The 20323-nt window shown below is 35.3% G+C and overlaps 1 protein-coding gene across 2 annotated transcripts in view; it reads right to left on the reverse strand.

Annotated features, from left to right (window-relative positions):
• LOC110103408 (origin of replication complex subunit 3) overlaps positions 1-19632 on the reverse strand; it is a 26356-nt gene extending 6724 nt beyond the window's left edge. The window contains exons 1-8 of one of the 2 annotated variants that reach the window (XR_002303949.2): positions 19381-19632; positions 18789-18957; positions 18509-18709; positions 17776-17941; positions 17480-17649; positions 17228-17358; positions 14812-15085; positions 14592-14666 (exon numbers count right to left, since the gene is read on the reverse strand). Coding sequence is in view for 1 of the 2 variants with exons in the window: in XM_020832122.2 (XP_020687781.1) it covers positions 14592-14666; positions 14812-15085; positions 17228-17358; positions 17480-17649; positions 17776-17941; positions 18509-18709; positions 18789-18875 (1104 nt within the window). In the remaining variant the exon portion in view is untranslated. The remainder of the gene's footprint in view (positions 1-14591; positions 14667-14811; positions 15086-17227; positions 17359-17479; positions 17650-17775; positions 17942-18508; positions 18710-18788; positions 18958-19380) is intronic. The other variant, XM_020832122.2, reaches the window with a different exon arrangement.
• Between the last annotated feature and the right edge of the window lie 691 nt (positions 19633-20323).

Here is a 20323-nt window from a genome sequence, read left to right on the forward strand (position 1 = left end):
GAGGCAGGCTCGGGCGCTGATCGGCGGGAGCAGGAGGTCGGCGGGCTTCAGGTTGACCGGCGAGTGTAGGAGACTTGTTTCGGCCGGAGATGCGGGTGTAAGCCGGCGACTGGAAGATTTGAGGATGGCTAGGGCACGGGTCAATTTCGCTGTGCAGAGGAGCCGGCGGGGTTCGAGTTGGAGGCGTTGGAGCGGGAGTTGGCTGGCGACGGGAAGAGACGGAGATGATCGAGAGACCAAAAGGTAAGTTTTTAGACTTTCTCCTTTTCCTTGCTTGTGATTTTCTTCCGATCCTGTGAGCGTGAGAGAGTTTTTTTGTGAGCGCCAATGAATGAGAGGAGGTCAGTGTTTTGTGTCGTGAAGAGCGGTTTCTGCCGAGAGAAGTGCGATCGTGGGCAGTTATGTGCGGTTGGGTCCGATCGTGGGCGGTTGTAGGATAGATCGTGGCTGAGGTGGACTTGGTCAGGTTCATTGCTTGCAGGTCAACATTAATTACCCCTTCCGATAACGAGAGAGAATTTTCGATTAAGGCTAGTCGTCAAACAGATACGTAGTATTTGGCGTAAAGTAGCAGAATGTTTTGGTATTTGAAAATTTAATATTTAAAATTAGAAATTCACCACCTTGCACTTAAAGTGGATAGTGGGGGGAATGATAATAAACCTGATCAAGATCCTATGATTATGTCGTCCCAAGTCATCGTGATCCCTATTCTACTTAGTCAGAAGAGGTAGTCGACCCAACCTGACAGAAGAATCCTTGTCAGCAATCATGGGTTGCTTCAGCCAAGGGTACCCTGTAGACTTGGGGTGAATATTTGTCTAAGGTGACAAATTTGAATCCACCTTAACTAACAAAGGGATTTTGCCTTATCGATCCTATCTTATTGATTCATTACTCAAGAATTTAATGTCATTGGAGAATATACAGGCTCCAACCATGTGTAAGATCCAAAATCCATGTAATAAATTTAAATTTTATTCAGAAAATTTCCATCTATATTATAATTAGCAATAATTAAATAAGATTAAGTATTCTCTACAAATTATTAGTTGAACAGATGCTTAAAACTGAATTAGAATTCAGTTATGCATGATGATGTGGGCCCCTTTGTTCAGTTCTGCTTACAGGTTTTAGACGAGCGGATGTCCCTCTCTATACGGAAGATGGATATCACACAGGCCAGATAATTTCGCCAGAGGGCATCACAGAGAAGGCTGTTCAGCAGTGTTGGGAAGAAAACTGTAGCCTTGTTCGGCCAGAGGGAATTTTTGCTGCAAAAACATGAAGAAATTCCTGTTATGCATTCGGCTGAGTGTTGTATAGTAGTATACAGCATAGTGCTGTGAAGGAAATATGATTTCAGACATCGGCTAAAGGAAATTTGGGAAGATGGAAGCAGCGTGTGGGTAAGACCTTAGTTCAAGACTTGGAATAGAAATTCTGGAGTAGGTTTGGGAGCAAATATAGTAAGAAATTGTTGCTATCAAGTATTGTAATAGGATCTATATTTGATACAGGAAATAATAAGAGAAAGAGTGAAGAAGAATTATTTCAGTAAAGGGAGAATAATAGAGAAGTGAAGGAAAAGAAAGGAGTTGCCTGATTATATGCAGAAACGAGATTTTGAAGTGACCTATAATAGAAGAAGAGTAAGAAGTGAAGGATTGGAAGAGTCAACTCATCAAGAAGGTAAGTTATATAAAATAGTTATAATTCCAATGATTATAAATTTTTGGTAAATTCCTAATGTCATGTGAATGTCTGGATAATTGTAATGCATTATGTTAATTTTATTAGTAATCATGAGAATGCATTGAGATATTAACAACTATATATCCCTAAAAATATGTGAGATTTGATAAATGACTATGTATACTTAAATCAGTCTTTTCTTAGTTGATAGATCTTGAAAGTAATGCATATCAAATTCTTCCAACGTCAAATGTATGATTATAAACATTATGGAAAGTCTATAACCATCGTAATCAGTTATGAATTATGAATATATGATTTATGTTGAATATCAAATTAATACATATTGGTTGCTTATGATATGATATCTGCAATATCAGACGGACAAAAGGGACCAAATATGAAACATGTATTTTAGATGGGACAAAAGGGACCCCGTAGAATATGATACCTGCATAGTATGTGAGGCAAAAGGGACCCCTAGAGAGGTATAAAAAAAGGATCTCTATTTAATTCAATTGCAATAATGTCAGGTTTATCTGAGCTCCATTGAATATATTTTTGAAAATAAAATCAATCTTATAAAAGTTTAAAGTTGATATTCAGTATAGTTAATAATAGAAGAAAAAGGTTAATGTCATATTTCATTATACGAGATTTTTTAAGTTGGTTTAACTTATGATTTCAATTTTGTAATCCTTTTATACAATTTAAATGTTATTTATTCCTGCATAGCTTATTGAGCCTCATAGCTCATCAATTATTATTTACTGGTTGCTGTTACAGGTAAAGGAAAGGATAAAGTTGTTGCTGATTAGGTTAAAAGTTCTTCTGTATTATCTTTTAGTAATTAAAGTGTTTGTATGCCTACTTTGGAGGTATATAAACAGTTCAGTGATATATATTACTTCGGATTTATGTAGTAGCTCTGTAAGTATTTCTTCGAAGAAACTTTAAGTTATAAGATGCTTCTGTTAATGTAATAGAAATATTAGTGGATAATGTATATCTCTTTCCAATTGAATGAAAAGTATTAGATTAAGAATAAAGAAAATGTTATGTTTATGCTTATTATACTCTACAGTACTGTTAAGGATATTGTGGGATATTACACCATGATTGTAATTTAAAGGTATCATTTGGCAGAAAATCATCCAGTCAAAGGGTCTCAGTCATAATTGTTTACTTGTGTGCCATTTGACAGCAAAATCAACGGTTAGAAGACACGTGCCACATGATTACTGGCAAGAAACAGATTGATAATGAATCATAGTGATATTCTCGACCAGACATTTACTCTTTGCGAGCTGAAGTGATTTTCAGATTTGTCCACCTTGGCAAACTATTGCGGAGGGAGGATAGGTGTTTTGCTTTTAAATATTTTGGTATTTTTATTTCAATTGAAAATATCTTAAGTTTTAGTGACTTTTGAGTTTTAAATTTTCATGGGAATTTGGGAGGCATTTTTAAATATTTGAGGTCCCATCCGGTTGAAATTTTTTGTCAACACGGCAATCATCGGGTGCTTATGGGCAATTTCATTTTATTGGTTGAACCTTATCGACTCTATTAACTTGCCGACAAAGGATCGGGTTTTTCGTCAGCCTTAAGCCTTTATTAGTGAATTTTTCTTATAATAGACCTTGAAAGTATAATATGAACGTAGAAAACAAATATCCCGATCAATGCTACGATCGTATATTTGTTTGATAATTCAAGCCATGTCATCTCCTTTCTCTTCACATAAAATGATCGGGCTCAAACTTATATTCATTTCTTGACCCGCGTAGCATGCTTAGATGTCACGTATGTGCATACATAATGCTCTTCATGGCCCATGCAGGTATATGCCTTTACATGTATTTTGCATATTGTGTTTATATAGTAATTGTATATATGCAGTGCAACGAGTGGACACGACATATTTGGATATTAATGTGATGCGCTACTATAGCTGAATGACATGCTTGAATGATGTATTTTGCCTATTGCAATGCATGTGGAAGAACATTTTAAAGTGTTTGACACTAGTTAGTTGTGCGAATGATTGTCATTTGAGTGTGCACATCATTCTATTTAGAAGCCTGTAGATGCTTTCTGTCAACTTATACGTGTTGCGCATCTAGTAGCATAATTTAAAAGCGCATTGAGCTTCATTTATCATGCATTGACAGTGCTATTTAGCTCATTTCATCTTCTGCAAGCTGTTACTTCTTTCAATATTCAGCATGTAGGAGTGAATTTCTACTGGTAGATATGTTGTGCAATGCGTCAGGGGCTATGCTGCACCGATACACCTATTTATGAAGGTGTGCTATATCATATACGTGTCGGACACTGCTACGCATCCCATATGGCACAGATACATGTTGGATATGGCAAAGTCACATACAATTAAAATACTATTTAATTTCAAATGGACACGCATGTCGGATACGCGTGTCAATTGAAACATGAAAAAAAGACGCGCTTATTTACTTTCACGGCTGCGAGGGAGGTTCTCTCATTTCCGAACCCACGAGACGAGGAGTTAGGGTTCCTTCATTTCTACGACCATCGAGCGTGCATTCGTAGCTGCGAGCGAGTTTTATCTTCGTCATTTTTTCGAAGGAGCAGGAAAGGAGAAGATAGGCGCACGACGCCGAGCAGGCGAGACGAGAGCATATGTGAGACGAGGTGAGGCGATACATGAGATGAGGGCGTATGCGAGACAAGCGTTCGTTTACGCGAGGCATTTGTTTAGGCGAGACGAACGTCCATTTACGCGAGACGAGGCCACAGACTAAGGTTTGGTTCGTTTCTGTAGTCTTCTAATCTTGCCTTGTTTAATTTTTTTTCATGAGGAAAATTCATCAAAGAAATTCACAATTTATATTGTTTTGGTGTTTTGATGCCTAGAGCATAACAAATGAATGAATATTTTTTTTTCTAATTTACTTGAGCAAAGTTAGGTTTTGTTCTCTAAATTTTAACAAGAACAACATTTGAATCCATTTGTGCTTGATTTGGCCTAACTTGATACACTCCTGATGTAGATGCAATCTCTTTGAGCCATTTACATTGATAATAGTTTACTAGAAAATAGGATAATATGGCATCAAATTATTTTATATTTGTAATGCTTTGATTTTTGTTTCATGTATTAAAAATATTATGTTATTGTGGTTTGTATGTTTTCTTAAATGAAAAAAATAGAAGTTTAGCTCTCATATGTTATTAAGTAAACATGCCACCAAATCATGCAATAACATAATTAGTAGAATCATGCCATTTGTGCCTGCAAGCAACAACAAATATTATGTTTTGATTGTTTTCTTAATTTTTATGTATGATTTATAAATTATAAGGACATGTCTGCATTGTACATGTATCATGTATTTTTAAGAATTGACATGTCTCGTATCAGTATCGTGTCGTATCCGTGTCCTCGTATTCGTATCGGTGCAACATAGGTTAGGGGCCTCCTACATGTTGCTTGCAAGCAAGCAGATATCTGATGTGGCAGCCTAGAGCTGCAAATTTACTGCCTCGATTTATCAGTGGCCTGCAATTTTTACTACTGATTCTCTACCTTTGCTTGCAGGTGAATCGTAGCGTTGAGCTATGGGTCATATACTGCTTTATACATGTAGACTATCTTGCACTGGTGAATCTCCTACAGTTTCTTGTATATACTTGCATTCATCACAGGATTTTGTGCTAGCTTGTAGATAACATGTGTATAAGACGGGTCTTCTGCTGCTACCTGTAAGTGAGCTGCTATGCACATGACGAGCTTCCTGCAGTGACTCGCAGGAGCTTGTATTCATCATGAATTTGTTACTTTTGACAGTAAGTAGTATGTCGCGCTCACTGCAAACTTCTCGTTCATGTTTGCAGAAGCTCCGTCAAGCTGGTTGCACAATGCTTGTTATCATCCACAAAAGGGTTGTTCCACAATGCTAATTTTGTTAGTATTGCTTGTGGGCAAGTTTTATGTCTTGCTTGTGCATTCACCATGATCTTCTTGGATATGCTTATAAGAGATCATTACACTTGGACCATGCCTACTATTATTGTTCGTAGGCAACTTAGTGTGTTCATTTGCAGTTAAGTGGTATTGTATGTGAATTGCATTCATTATCAATTTCTTCAAATATGTTGGTTGGCAAGCAAATTTATTCCTCCAACTTGTCGGGTACTATTGATATGAGTGTTGCACATTGTCTATTTTGGTCTTTGCTTACAAGCAAGCAGTGTTCGAAATTTTGCTCGTTGCAAATTCCCTGCTTGCTAATTTATATTCATTTGAGAGACTCGAATTGTCATCTAGAAATTATACTTTCAATTTGATTGTGCATTTTAGAGTTTAAGGTCCAATTCCCTGCATTTTAGTTTAGGTCCTTCCCAACAGCTCATTTAAGTCTCTTGTAGTTTTGTTTTAAGTCCAGGTTTTCTGTTCATTGGAAATTTCAGCAGTCTCCCAATGTCTCCCTCATTTAGGAAAAATTTGGAAAGTTGCGCCTTCCCACCATTCTACGAAGAGCGTGTATGGGTCTTTGAGATACCTGTCTAAAAACATATTTTTTCCCGCACGCATGGTGGCACATACACGGATACTTAGGGTGATCCCCGCCACACTACGAAGAGTGTGTACATGGCCTACCCTTCTCGCCACAAGCCATCGCACCGGGCACTTTCCTACCACATTACGAAGAGCGTGTAGGTGATCCAACAACGAGCCGCGAGCGCCGAAAGTGGGATTTAGAGATTTTTGTGTTTGGAGACATAAGTATACCTTGATGAGCGAGGTGACGACAGTGGTGTCGGGACAACAATGACGGTGACTTAATGTGCATAAGAATTGAGGCAAGCAAATTTCTTTTTCTCTTTTCTTACCTCTTTTTTTCAGAAACTCTTTTTTTTTTTTTCTTACTTCTTTTTTTAACTATATTTTATACTATATTATATATATAAAGAGAGAGTTGTTTTTATGGGCTGAGTATGGATTTGGAATATTGCTAATTGGAAAGGTTAAGGGGTTGTTTGGGTACAGGTTTTATGGGCTGAGGGGATTCAACTGATAGAAGTGTCGGGTTGTGCGGCTTGCTATGTAGTAGAGTTGGAGGTCAGTTTTAGTTTAAACATGAAGAGTGAGTGGGAGAGCAGCAGGATTGTGGGATTCGACCGAATAGAGGGAAGGGAGGCAGCAGGCGGCGGTTTCCAAGCGTTTGGATCAGGAATCGACAAGCTCGGTCACCGGGTTTGGTCGAGACAGGTGCGGTCAGCTGAAGAGGGGAGCTCGAAATCGTGGCTTGAGGCCAAGATTTGGTCGGTCTTCAAGTTGTGTGTGGTTGACAGAGCGGGCTGGAGGATCGGGAGAGTAGCAGGGATCAGAAGGCTTGGTGAGCTTGACGAAGGGCTGTGGGTCGGCATAATAAAGGTATTGGTCAGATCGAGCAGAGGGAAGCTTGCGATCGAGCGTTGGTGTCGGCTAGATCGGTCGGGTGACTTCGAAAGGTCTCGGATCTGGCAGCTGGAGTTGGGTTGTGGACTACGGCTCGCAAACAGGAGAGTAGTCGAAGTAGGGGTACTTGAATTCGACTGAAAGGGGCATTGCTAAAGGAGGTGTGGGTAAGGTCGGCTAGTTAGTCCAGCTCGATGCTGTGAGAAAGAAGGTAGGGTTGATTGTAAGGAGCGAATTTGCTGGAGGAATTCGGCACAGGGAGTTTGGCATAGGTTGTGAGGGGAAAATGGAAAAAATCAACGAGCTGAGACTTCGTTCTTATTTTAAAAATGAGGCCAAGTGTCGTTTTGCAGTAAACCCGGAGGAAACCTGGCGTGCAGCACCGATTTGCATAGTTTCAACGAGATTTTAGCGAAATCTCAGCAAAAATCCGGGGAGTATTTGAGCAGGGTTCGATGCAGAATTTCACAGATAAGATTTTTTATTAATTTTTTTATTTAAATTATGTTAAATGATAATAATGATAATAATAATAAGAAAAATATTATTATTATTATAGAGGCATAAAAAATGAAACAGAATTTCAAATCCCTTGAAATTTTTGTGTCATTGTCTTGATTCGCTCACGTTTTCTCAAAATTCATGTATTTTGCCTCAGGATGTTTGTTGTTTCCTCATGTGATTTTTGTTGAGAAAAATTATAACGGAAGAGTAATAATCATATTAATTATACAGTTTATTACAAGTAATAGTTATAGACTTGTAGTATTGTAACTCCTTACAATTAAAATTTAATTAATCCTAACTTAGATTACTTCAAGAGGAGAGATAAAAAGATATTTAACATCATTACAATATGCTCAATACACGTGTGAAAAAAAAGAATAAGAAATGAATATTGTAATATCAAAAATTGGTACCTAAAAAGTCTAACTGTGCGTGAAGAATATGAGTTTTTAAAAACTAAGAAAAATTTTAGGAACAATAACATACATAATGAAGTTTGAATATAACTTCCCAATTAAATGAATATGAAATTTTCCTAAATCTAAGATCACTCAACCTAACTAAGTTTGTCAACAGTTTAAAGATTGAATCACCTTCTTAGTAGTTTAATAAAGCTTAATGGTTGAACTGGCGTCATCAGCACATAAAACCTAAAGGTTGAGATGAACTTCACATATATTGAATTTTATCGATTTGAGACAAACCTAACTATATATGACACCTATACTCTTGTTCAAAATTAGAACTTCTCTAAAGAGAGTACAATGAATGCATCGTATTATATTCACACACCACATTCATGAGGGGATAATTTGTTTACAAAAACAAAGATACAACTTCCTTTTGAGTGCCCTTAAATTGTGCAAGAATAGGAGCTCGTGAACTCTCTATCATTTAACACCTATGATGCACATGCCCATGACCAAGAGCCACACGATTCACTTACACCTACGACATTCAACTTTGATGTCCTGAAGAATAGATGGAGGACAAGATTTGTGCTTCAATCTAATGCAACTCCCACTCATGTCTCATCTTCGCTCGCCCACTGATACTCCCAACACCCGTGGCCCATCCTCTGTCCCACTCTAATTCATGTGACACCTCTCCTACTCACCTATCTTTCTTTCTTGACATACCTTCATCACACTCCCTAGCTAATGTGGCATTGAGTTTGCCTTCTTTCCCTTATTGACACACGTAACACTCAATTTGACATAAATTTGACATAATTTCCTTCTCGTCACCCACACACTTTTGTTTCATCCTCATGAGTCTTTCAGTGCCTATTCTAGTTGCTTGCCTATTGCATTCCCACTCTGACATCTCTTGTAACCCCGCTATCATACCTCTTACTTGTTTTTCCAACTAAAACCCTCATCGTTCCACTTGTATATCAATTAAAAAACAAAAAAAGTGCAACACTCATCCCTCTTTGATTTCAAATAAGCAACTCTTCCCACAAAAACCCTCGTTTAGGGTCTCCTCATAACCCTAGCACAACCTTTCTCTTGTGTGCTAAATTGACCATGTCAATGAAAATATCTCTTCAAATCCCTAAACATCTCCCTTGAACTTTAACAATGTACATCATGTTGCATCCTATTGTGGCATCTATTGGGGTGTATCTTGTTTCATTTCCTGCATCATAAGTCACGTTGTGCTCGACTATGGCATCTATTGGAACTTGCTTCATAGCTTTCTTGACAAGAAAATTTAATAAAAAGAATAAGGGGAGATGTTGTTCATTTTCAAACTTAATATCTACTTCTAAACTTTGACAATATAAGTTGTGATGCACACCACTATGGCACTTATCAAGATACATCTACGTGCATGCATAAATAATCATATATTCACATTAACAAAATCATAAGTAACACTCAAAACCTAAATTACTTTTAATGTCTCAAGGATAGCTCATATGCGCTCTTATTATTTTTTTTATTAAAAGGGCAAGAAAAGGACAATAGTTTAAACTTAGCATATCCCAATTTATCTAATGATCCTAGGGGGTCAACACTTCAACATGCATGTCAAAATATCAATTGTATAAAAAACCTAAATCTATTAGGTTACCTCGCCTATAAGACCAAATTATAAGATCTACTCTTGGACCGATTATAATATCTAAGTAGTAAGTCCCACATGCAAGTATACTAAAAGCTAAGACTATGAGCTCTAACCCTCCAAGGGTCTTACAAATGTAGTAAATTATAAAGCTTCTAATCAAGTTCATTCCAAACATCAATCGTAAGTTAAGAATCCAAATGGTAAACAAAGGGTGGACTTGCCTATAGGGTGAGCATACTTGTTAACGGTGAATGACGCACCATGGTGCAAAGGTCCCATTGGAGCCATGGCGCATAACACAAGGCATGACGCGCGCCATTTTGAACATGACGTAAATTCTACAAGAATTATAAAATAATAATGATGAATATGAAATATAATTAGACTGAAAGACAAACGATCATAATAACAAGCAAACAATGACAATACAAATAAATAACAATCCAAATAATTTACTCAAGCAATCACCCAAGCAATTTATTTAAACAGATAACCCTATTATACTTTGTGGAATGTTTGTCTATCTCAACATATCCTTTTACATTCTAAAAACTATCTACTAGTTAACTAACATACTAAGAAAATTATCACGTCCAATCAAGATATCACTTCAGTCACAATCATATCAAGTCCATCACCAAAAAAAGTCACTTCAACTTCCATGTTCTCCTTCAAATATATGATTTCATACAATAAATTCCAATGAGAATATCCTTCAACCTGTCTCTAAAAATTTCAAGTCCAATAAGTAATCAATCTTCATACAACTCAAATATATTTAAATGAAAGTAAATAGCATTAACAAGATACAAATATACAATCTAACATTTATCTTAACACTTTTAATATATTTAAAAATTACAAAATATATAATCTTAAAAATAAAAAAAATTCTAATTACATTAAAAAAATTTAAATAATGGCGCGTGCTATTTTACGCCGTGCGCCATGGCGCACATGTGGCGCAAATAGCGCGCGCTATTTTGAACGTCTGCGTCGCGCCATACACATAGCGTCATATGTGCGCCGCACCGAGCTGTGCGCCATGGCGCGCGCTATTTTACGCCATTGACATCTATGAGGGCGAGAGTGTAAAACCTACCAAGAGACACCCTGCTTATACAGCTACTTTGTAAGATCAACCAAGTAGGTTGCCTTTTCTACAAGGTAAGGTTACAATACCCAATTTTGGGTTGATTCCAATAATTGATCCATAATTCCATGTGTGAGATAAAAAATCAGGATCGTATGTCACAACTGTTAGGACAACTCATAAATAAATTAGGAAACCCCAAATTCAAATCATGCTAATATCAAAAGTCAAGTCACCTTACCTATAGGGTAAGACCTTAAGATCCATCATTGGTTTTTTCTCTTCCTCTCGAGGTTGTAATTGTCATTTATGGGTCTTCTAATGAATATAAGCCTTGTCCAAATTTAGGTCACTATAATGAAAAATGTAATAACTCAAATTGAATTGGATTGATATCATGACCGACCAAATATGAGAAACCCTCGTGCTCCTTCGTGAAGTCTACTCCATTAGATTATCATTATCATGCAAATTTTACAAGCCTCCAACCATCACTACTCGATCTTTTAAGAAGATCAATGTTAGGGCATCAATCTCACATGCTCATGTGTCTCTCCCTTGCAACCACCAAACCTTTATAAGTTGAAAACTCCTCATCTTCTTTTTCCCCATCAATAAAAAAACAAAGCACAAGCCTTCCCACTTACCTTCTCCTTTGATAAGCAACTAGCAGCGATCCTCCCCCTCAATTTTCCCCCTCGACTGAGAACCACCAACAACAAATCTTTTCTCCTCACTACCGCTTCAACTAAGAGGTAATCACAAGTCCTCATCTTCTATTTGTAATTATTATTTTTTTATTATTTTAGACATTATTGCATCATCTTCCTCGCAAGATTTGGTGAAAGAAGCTCTCTTTAAATTCATAGTAGTTTAATTATTGGTTTGTTATTTATTAATTAGGTTAAATTATTTTAGAGTAGATTTCTAATCAAGCACCTAAATTTATTCTTGTATTTTGATAAGAGGGTTTAAAAAATTTACATTTTAATATCCTTAAGGGTAGTTTGATTCTTTCAATGATTAAAACTAATCTGATGGATTATGAGGTGGTTTAGACTGATTAGGTTACATCTATTTCAAAAAGCATTTGTGTTAATACTTTCATTTGTGCTCTTGTACTTAATTGAAAGTACAAATTATATAGAACCTTCGAGATGGGTTTCATTTGACGTCACTGGGAGGCAAGTGACTTGTTTATTAGAGGAGAAATTTACCCTTCATTGTTAGGGAAGTTATCATTGAAATTTATACTATATTCTTAGATAATTTATAGGTTATTAGTCCAATATGTAATACTCAATTATTGTTGTACACATTTTTATAGATTGATTTTTAATGTTCATAATAAAATATCAAGTAGCACTGATAGCTTTATCTTGATTAATTGCTAAATAAATTTCTGAATATCGAAATGATTCAAGTAGTAACAATCTCTATTTTCGTACTTGTTGCCTCTACTAAATATAAAAGAATTTCTTCCTAGAAATCATGTCCCATCATGAAGATAGTATTAATCATATTGATTACATGCTTATTATGTTTAGAATATGAATGCTTGATTGCAATAGTATGTAGGTCAATAAAACCTTTTTTGATATTGGCTAGATAGGCCAACAAGTTTATAAAGAAATTATTGAATTTCTATAAGATTACTACCGACCTTTTTTTTATTTCAGAGTGTCATAGTAAAACCGACCATATATATATATATATAAAGGTGGTAGTAAATGACTAATGAGCCATATTTAGATATGTATGAGTATACCTAATATGATGGTACATGGATATGTTCATATAGAAATTGCATTGGAACTATTTTCACATAAATTATCATGAACATAACGATATTATAGATTAAATTAAAACATATGACAGCCTTTCACTAATGATATGCAATATTACTCTAATTAGATATATGATATTATTCACTATATTGTCATTACATACTAAATCCTACCTCTTCATTATTCTTACTGCATACCCCCACAAATTGACATTTCTGCTTTAATAAATAAGAGTTGCTTATTGAGTTTAAATCATCAAACTCACTCGTAGTAAATTTTTTCTCATAACAAATTCTACTAGGTTGCTTGGCGGACCATAACCATAGGAGCCTACTTTTTTAACAATATTATTTCAATAGATATTTTTGAGTTTATGATTTAGTATGTATTCATATACCTATTGGGTTTGAGTAGTCTTTGCTTATGTATTGTTTCTTCTAGTTTCTTTTGCATTAATTATTTTTACTTATTTACTATACTCTCTTTATAGAGTCTATTGATGAAATAAAATACTATCTACTTTTCATGCTTGTTTTTATATATTCTGCTTATAATTATTAGTACAATAAACTTCTCACTTGTGAGTACAAACCAATTTTAAATGACTTTGATTTTTTAGGTTTATGTCAAAAGTTGGGGTGCATCCCTTCATTGTATCTTATGTTAAAATAATGTATCACCTTTCAGACATGATGTGTGACACTAACAAACCCATTATAATTAAACCTTGGACTTCCAGTGGTTTGAAGCCCCATCCCAACTAATATAGGCCTTCAAATAGATGTGAGCCCAAATTCAATCAAAACTCGAGCTAGCTCCCATGCTAAAAGGTCCATTATCCAAAAAAAGGGAATGAAAAACACACAAATCAAAATTCCAACATGTCTTAAATATGCTTATTCAAATAAAGCCAAAATTCATGGATGACTAATGGTCATATCATGCCCTTGAGCTCTTGTTAGCATGTCTATTACCTCTGAATAGCAATCAACCATATCTTGTGTCATTGAATTATTCAATTAAAAAAAGTAAGGCCATCCCTTTGTAAGTAAACTAGTTAACATCAACCTCGAAAGCACATACTAAACACATTTCCACCATAATCTACACACGATACCTATGACGAGGCAACCAATGGTTGATATTAAAGTTCTTGAATGTTATTGCCCAAAGCATCCTAACATTAGCATAAGGTCTACTAGCATGCCTACGATGACATAACTATAAGATCTTGATCATGTCTTCCCTCCATCACCCTAATCATGTCCCACAATCAAATTCACTTCTAAAAATTAAACATGACCCTAAGCAACCTCCTTAGTGTTCTCTTATGAGTGGGGTATAATTAACTGCAGGGTTTTGTGTCCACAAGAAATATGAAGCCTGCAGAAGGAAATATGAAGCCAAGCATCAACATGAACTCAAGATTAGATTTTCATTAGAATGTTGAAGCCAAATTAGTGCAAGCTCTAAGAGAACTTGTATTGAAAAATATTAGGTGAAATCAAGTTAAACACTCATTTAAAGTTATACACTTGCCAGACAAAAAGCCTGCAGAAGGAAATATAAATAAGGTGAATAATAAACTATATGACTTAAGCAGCCAACAAAAGTAGATTATCATTTTGGAACCAAACTGTCCTGAGAAAAGGGATGCTACGAAGAGATTCAGCCATTGTTCCTTCAATACGTAGACCAAAAAGGTTCTCTAGCATTGAAATATTGGCGGCAGATAAGGAATAAAGAATGTGAAGCAGAAGATTTAAGTTTAAAATTTAAATTTTAACTAGAATGATGAAGCTTAATATGATGAAGCATTAATTTGTAAAAAAGCAACGTTATAGCATCAAATCCAGCCGAGGGACATTATTTAAAGCTATACCTCATAATTATATCTTAGAAGAGCTGATATTAATTTTATGTAAATAATATAGTCAACATAGATTAGGAACATGTTGCATTTAGTATGTAATGTAGAGATTAGTATTACCTCACAATCTTCATGAAGCATGCCCGGGCACAAAAAACTTAAAGGTTCCCCACTAAAGTGTTTAATGCAAGCAAGCTGCAGAGGTAAGCAACTATTTAACATAGGCAAGATCCAGCAGAAAAATACAATCATAATGATTTTTCATAAACAATTAACTGAGTGCATTCAATAAGAATGTCAAGTTTGAATGAGAAAACACTCAGAGACTGAGAGCATTTACCTTCAATGCCTTTAAAAATGAGGTTATCGTTCCATCATGTCTAAGGAAATAGTTTCTCAAGAATAATGCAACCTTGTGGCCAATAAAGAACCCAGAAGATGATCTTACGAGAATATTCTCAATCAGAGAATCCATTCTCCTTATGGGAGATTCCAGAGTGAACTTACAAAGCTGCAAGTTGTGCATGACACTTGACGGGAGAAGTTTTCTCAGGGCATCAAAAGAAGTAGTCACTCCCAGTATGAAAATGATTGGAATTTTCATCACCCATTCACTACAAATTTAATCAACAGTTGTAAAGCAGAAAAGGGAATGTAAAATTTATTTTTAAAGAGAACCACTGACAAGTTGAAGCATACAAAAGTTTGACTACGAATGATAAAATCTTTATGCAGATTGAATCCTAAAATGGGATAACATCAACTCCAATAAAGATACAAAAAGTCTAACATAGCAATAACACGACATAATATTGAGAATTATAAAAGCTCAAGCAAATTGATAAAGAACTTTCAAAGTATCAAATAGTAAACTTATTCATTTCATTTGTTCTAGTTCTTTAGTTTGGGAACATATCCTTCCAAGTTCCAGGCAATATAACATAAATTCAGGCTATGTTTAACGTTAAAGTGCCCTTACATAATTGAAAATGTTGGTTGTTGTATTGACAAGGAGGTAACGGAAACTTAATCAAAATCAAATTTCTCAGCTTTCAAATTCTACAAAATCAGAATTTAAAAAATCCATGATGATCGCACATTTTCTAGAGAAAAAAAAAAAAGAGAAAAAGCCCAAACCAATTTAGTCCCACAGTATCATAATCTTACTAGAACATACTCAATTAGAAAATCCATTCTCCTTCAGGGAGATTCCAGTATGAACTTACAATGTTGCAAATTATGCATGACACTTGAGGGGAGAAGTTTTCTCAGGGCATCAAAAGTAGTCACTCCCAGTATAAAAATGATTGGAATTTTCATCACCCATTCACTACAAATTTAATCAAGAGACGGGATTGTAAAACAAAAAAAGGAATGTATAATTTATTTTTAAAGAGTACCACTGCCAAGTTGAAGCATACAAAAGTTTGACTAAGAATGATAAAATCCTCAAATGGGATAACATCAACTCCAATAAAGATACAAAAATCTAACAATAGCAATAACATGACATAATATTGAGAGTTATAGAAGGCATCTAACACGATTATGAAAGTGTCTGACACATCAAGATTTGTCAAAGATGCGTCCGCATCTGACACATGGTTGGTACAGACATAAAAGGCATCTAGAAGTGTCAATATTTCATAATTGGAGGAATGCATTCCGAATTGAAGCTCCCGGTCATAAAAATGGATGCTTCAAACAGCATTTCCAATGTATAACAAAATTAGCTAATCTCTTATCCCATTCCCTACCTAATCAAGAGCCTCGAGGGGGCTCCCGATCATAGGTATGGAGAACAGCGGCATGAGAGTGGTTCACCAGCTACAACTGGCGCATGTTTATAGAACCTGACAAAGGGTACATAAGTTAGGAAACGTTTGGAAAATGTTGTATCAATTTGTTGATTAACTCATATATCCTGATCATGACTATATAAATTATATTTTAATCTATGTTAGCTAAACATTTACAAGATTAAAATACTAGTTAATGAGAATTGAAACACCAAAAAGAAAAAGAAAGTTTAATCTTAGGTACAAAGACTAGAAGAAAATGAAATTTATTACTTGACAAAGCGAAATTTAAAAAAGTTTATTCCAAAGCAGAGAAGATGAATGTGAGTCAAATAAAGCAGTAATACCTCCCTTCAATAAAAAGGAGAGCTACGAATAAAGTCTGCTGCTGTTTTCAAATTTTTGGTTTCATTAGACCATTTAATTAACCTATTTCGAATATGTATCCGGATCGTAACTACTTAAATTGAGCAGAGACAATGTAAGCTAAACACCATGTTGCATAGTCAAATAAAATACTCCGAGTATAAAGATTAACCAATAATGATCCACATTAATTTCATGTTCAAATTCTTGTTGCAGGAATGTGATTATGAATGAATGCTTGTACTGTTGCAAGCATGGCATATACATCAACAGAGCAACTTAGATAAGGACAATTACAGAATTGACGCATGAACTATAATTGCTTCCACCATAGTGAATAACTCAACCAGGAGTTAGAGTATTATTTAATTCATTCTTGTGCATTTTTTATGTATTAAAGGCAACAAGAATAAAAGATTAATAAGGTAAAACACAACTTTAAGGTAATTCTGACTCGAGATGAAAAATCATATCGTATACCTTGTGATTCCAAAATTATCGCTAGGATAAAATATATAGTTGAATTTGTACAATAAAACTGCCTCATAGCTGCTCTTGAAAGCTTCAATCAGGATAGATATTCCTACATACCTTAGCATTTTAATAAAATCAGCCAGGACTGCACTATCACATCGCTCCATGTCTTCAATTATAACAGCAATTGGCTTATCATAATTCTCATCTTTGCAATACCATGAGGCTATTAACGGTACATCAACAACCTATTAATTACAACAAATTATAAAAATAACAAATATCACAATTCTTGCTTTCTTACAGAGGAAAACTGACTTCATATATATTTGATGAAATTAGCTCATTGCAATGTACGCAAGCTCTTACATCTGAAGCCTCTGGAACAAGTTGTTTATATAAACTTCTTAGGCAACTTCCGATACCACACTTTGTGGAGATATCCAATGCTGAGAGAAAAGCTGCATGACACCCATTAGACTGCATATACCCTTTGAGATCTTGAAACATCAGCATATCATCAACAAACTCAATATTCTCTGCAAAGTTTCAGTCCATCCATCAACAAATCAGTCATTGCTTTCTCATAACCTAATCAAATTTATCGTATTCTATACTTCACAAATCAGTATCAAAAATAAAAAATTCCAGCAAATACAATTTACTTGTAAAGATCAGTGCCGCTGGTATTCTTTTACATGTGGCCCCTGCTGCTATCGGATATGGCTTCATTATATGAACAGGACTAGTGGATCTGATGGTGGAGAACGATTCAAAAACCCACTGGTGTATTTCCTCGAACAAAGTAAGGTTGATCTCCCTTGAAACTTCCTGGAATATAAAAATAAAAACTTGTAGAAACACTAAAGCACAATTTGGGACAGGATTTAAACTGAAAAAAACACCACAAAATGGTATTTTGCTCATCATGATTATCAATTTTAAGCTAAGACTGTCTTTCCTAGCTTTACAGAAAAGTAAGTGTAAGTTAAGGGCTTGTTCAATTGCCTATCTAAGCTAATGGAAGATAAGCAAAGTTAAAATGGGCTTGAAGCTTAACCTGTGTTAAGCCATTTGATTAACGAAAAATTTAAACTTCACATGACCTTGTGAAGTTTCCACCTTTTTTTTTTCTTTTTTAGCTGTGGCTTGGCCTGTATGTTGAATTCATATTTTTAACAAACAAAGAATAGAATATTATCGATCCGATAGAGCCAAACTACTTTTCACTCATTCAATTCTAACGAGTTCAATCAGGATGAATGGTGAGAATTATGTCCGCTGAGATTGTCTGCTTCAGTTATGCCTCATGATTACACAGAAGGGGTTTGAAAATGGGGCATGACATTAAAGAACATTAAAGATGAAGTGAGAGGGATGCACTGAAGAGTAGCTGACCTTGACAGTAGAATTAATCTTCGACCAAGTATTTTCAAAGGCTTCTAGGCGAAGCTGCTCGTAGGTAGCATCATTCTCTTCTTGCGCGACTTTCATTGGAGAAGAAAGCAACATATCGATCTTTCTTTTCGTTCTCCGGTATGTTGAGGAGCTTTTTCTTTCGCATTTCCGAGCCGGAGCCTTGTGGAGAACAAAGAAATGCTGAAAGTAAGAAAGAAATGTTAAATATTTTTAAAACTAGGAACTTTAAATGACGAATGAAGAAGAGATACTGGAGTACCTGGAGATTGTTATCGGAGACATCAGATGCATTGGATGCAGAGATGGGAGAAGAGTGAAAATCACGAGTAGTGGAAGAATGCGCCATTGTTGGAGGAAGACATACAAGGTTAGGGCTTGGGCCTCAGTTCCCTCCAGTCCCAATCCCCAACTATAGTTGGCCTTTAAACCTGTCGAATTCGAATCAGGTAACAAACTCAATTCCAATATCTCTTAAAGGAAACAAACCAGCAGGCAAAGAGACAGAAGTGTAAATGAGGGGATTCAAGGCAAATTATTTTCAGCTTCTATTATGTTTTGCCACAGAAGTGTAAACAAAGAACCTAAAATAGATCAAGATGCTCCTTCAACTAGCCATGTACACATTTTTTTCTTCAATTAAGGGGCTTTATCAGAAATGAGAAAACTTAGTAGTAAATCATAAACTTGAAAGTCAAAAGCAATGTAAAGCAAAGAGAACGCGAATAATGAAACTCGAAAGCAATTTTTTTATTTCATGTAAAAATGAAAGTCGAAAGCAAGTAAGGAAGTTGTTTTTCGAAAAAAAAAAAAAGAAGAAAAACTCAAAAACTCCTTCAGATTCTGAAACAAACCAGAATGACGCAATGTTTGGCCTTGGCTTCGTGAACGATCAGGCACGCCGAGGAGACGATGTTGGCTTCTTGCTTCGCGAACAAGCAGAACGAACAACGGAGAGTCGGAGACGGTGTTGGTTTCGGCGCTCCGCACGCCGTCGTGTAAGAAGACAGGTCGCGAACGAGGGGTTTTTTTTTTCTTCGTCTGTTGAAGGTCGAAGCCAAAGAGTCGAACCGAGTGTTTTTTCCCTATTTACCGCATAAGCTTCTGCTACCTAAGGGGCTGTTAGGCAACAAGTGGGATTTAAATTCAGTGGGATTTAATAAATTCTATAAATTCAAATTTAGTAAATTCGAAATGTGTTAAATCTTAAAAACTGTTTGGTACGTTAAATGTTAAATCTTGTTAAATTCTGAGAAACTGTTTGGTAACATATATCAGGATTTATGGCGGTTAGGGATTTAAGTTTAAAGGAGATATTTATAAAATTAAGATCATTGCATAAAATAAAATAAAATTAATTTTAGGTCATATAAAATGATCAAAAATTCAATAAAAAGTTAATTACAAACTAACATGGACAAAAATGAGAGTTGAAATATTAAATAAGCTAATTATATTAATATTTAATTACTAATTATATCATTAATTAATCAATTAAGTTAAATTAGATAATTAATTTATGCACTAATTATACTATTAATTATTTAATTAAATAACTTAATTATTATTTGTTTAAATTATATAAATTAAGTTAATCGATAATAACTTTGAGGCGCCTATGTTTTGTATTTCATCTTTTCTTTTCGTCGTTGCTGTTCGGCTTCGTTGATTCGCAGGAGGTGTACAGATTGCGCGCGTCGCTACTTCGTTTCCTTCGTGGCTGTTCGACTTCGCTCCTTCGGCTTCTTTGATTCGCAGGAGGTGTACAGATTGTGTGCGTCGCTACTTCGATTCCTT

This window comes from Dendrobium catenatum, unplaced genomic scaffold (assembly GCF_001605985.2).
Source record: "Dendrobium catenatum unplaced genomic scaffold, ASM160598v2 fragScaff_scaffold_1056, whole genome shotgun sequence".
Lineage (NCBI taxonomy): Eukaryota > Viridiplantae > Streptophyta > Magnoliopsida > Asparagales > Orchidaceae > Dendrobium > Dendrobium catenatum.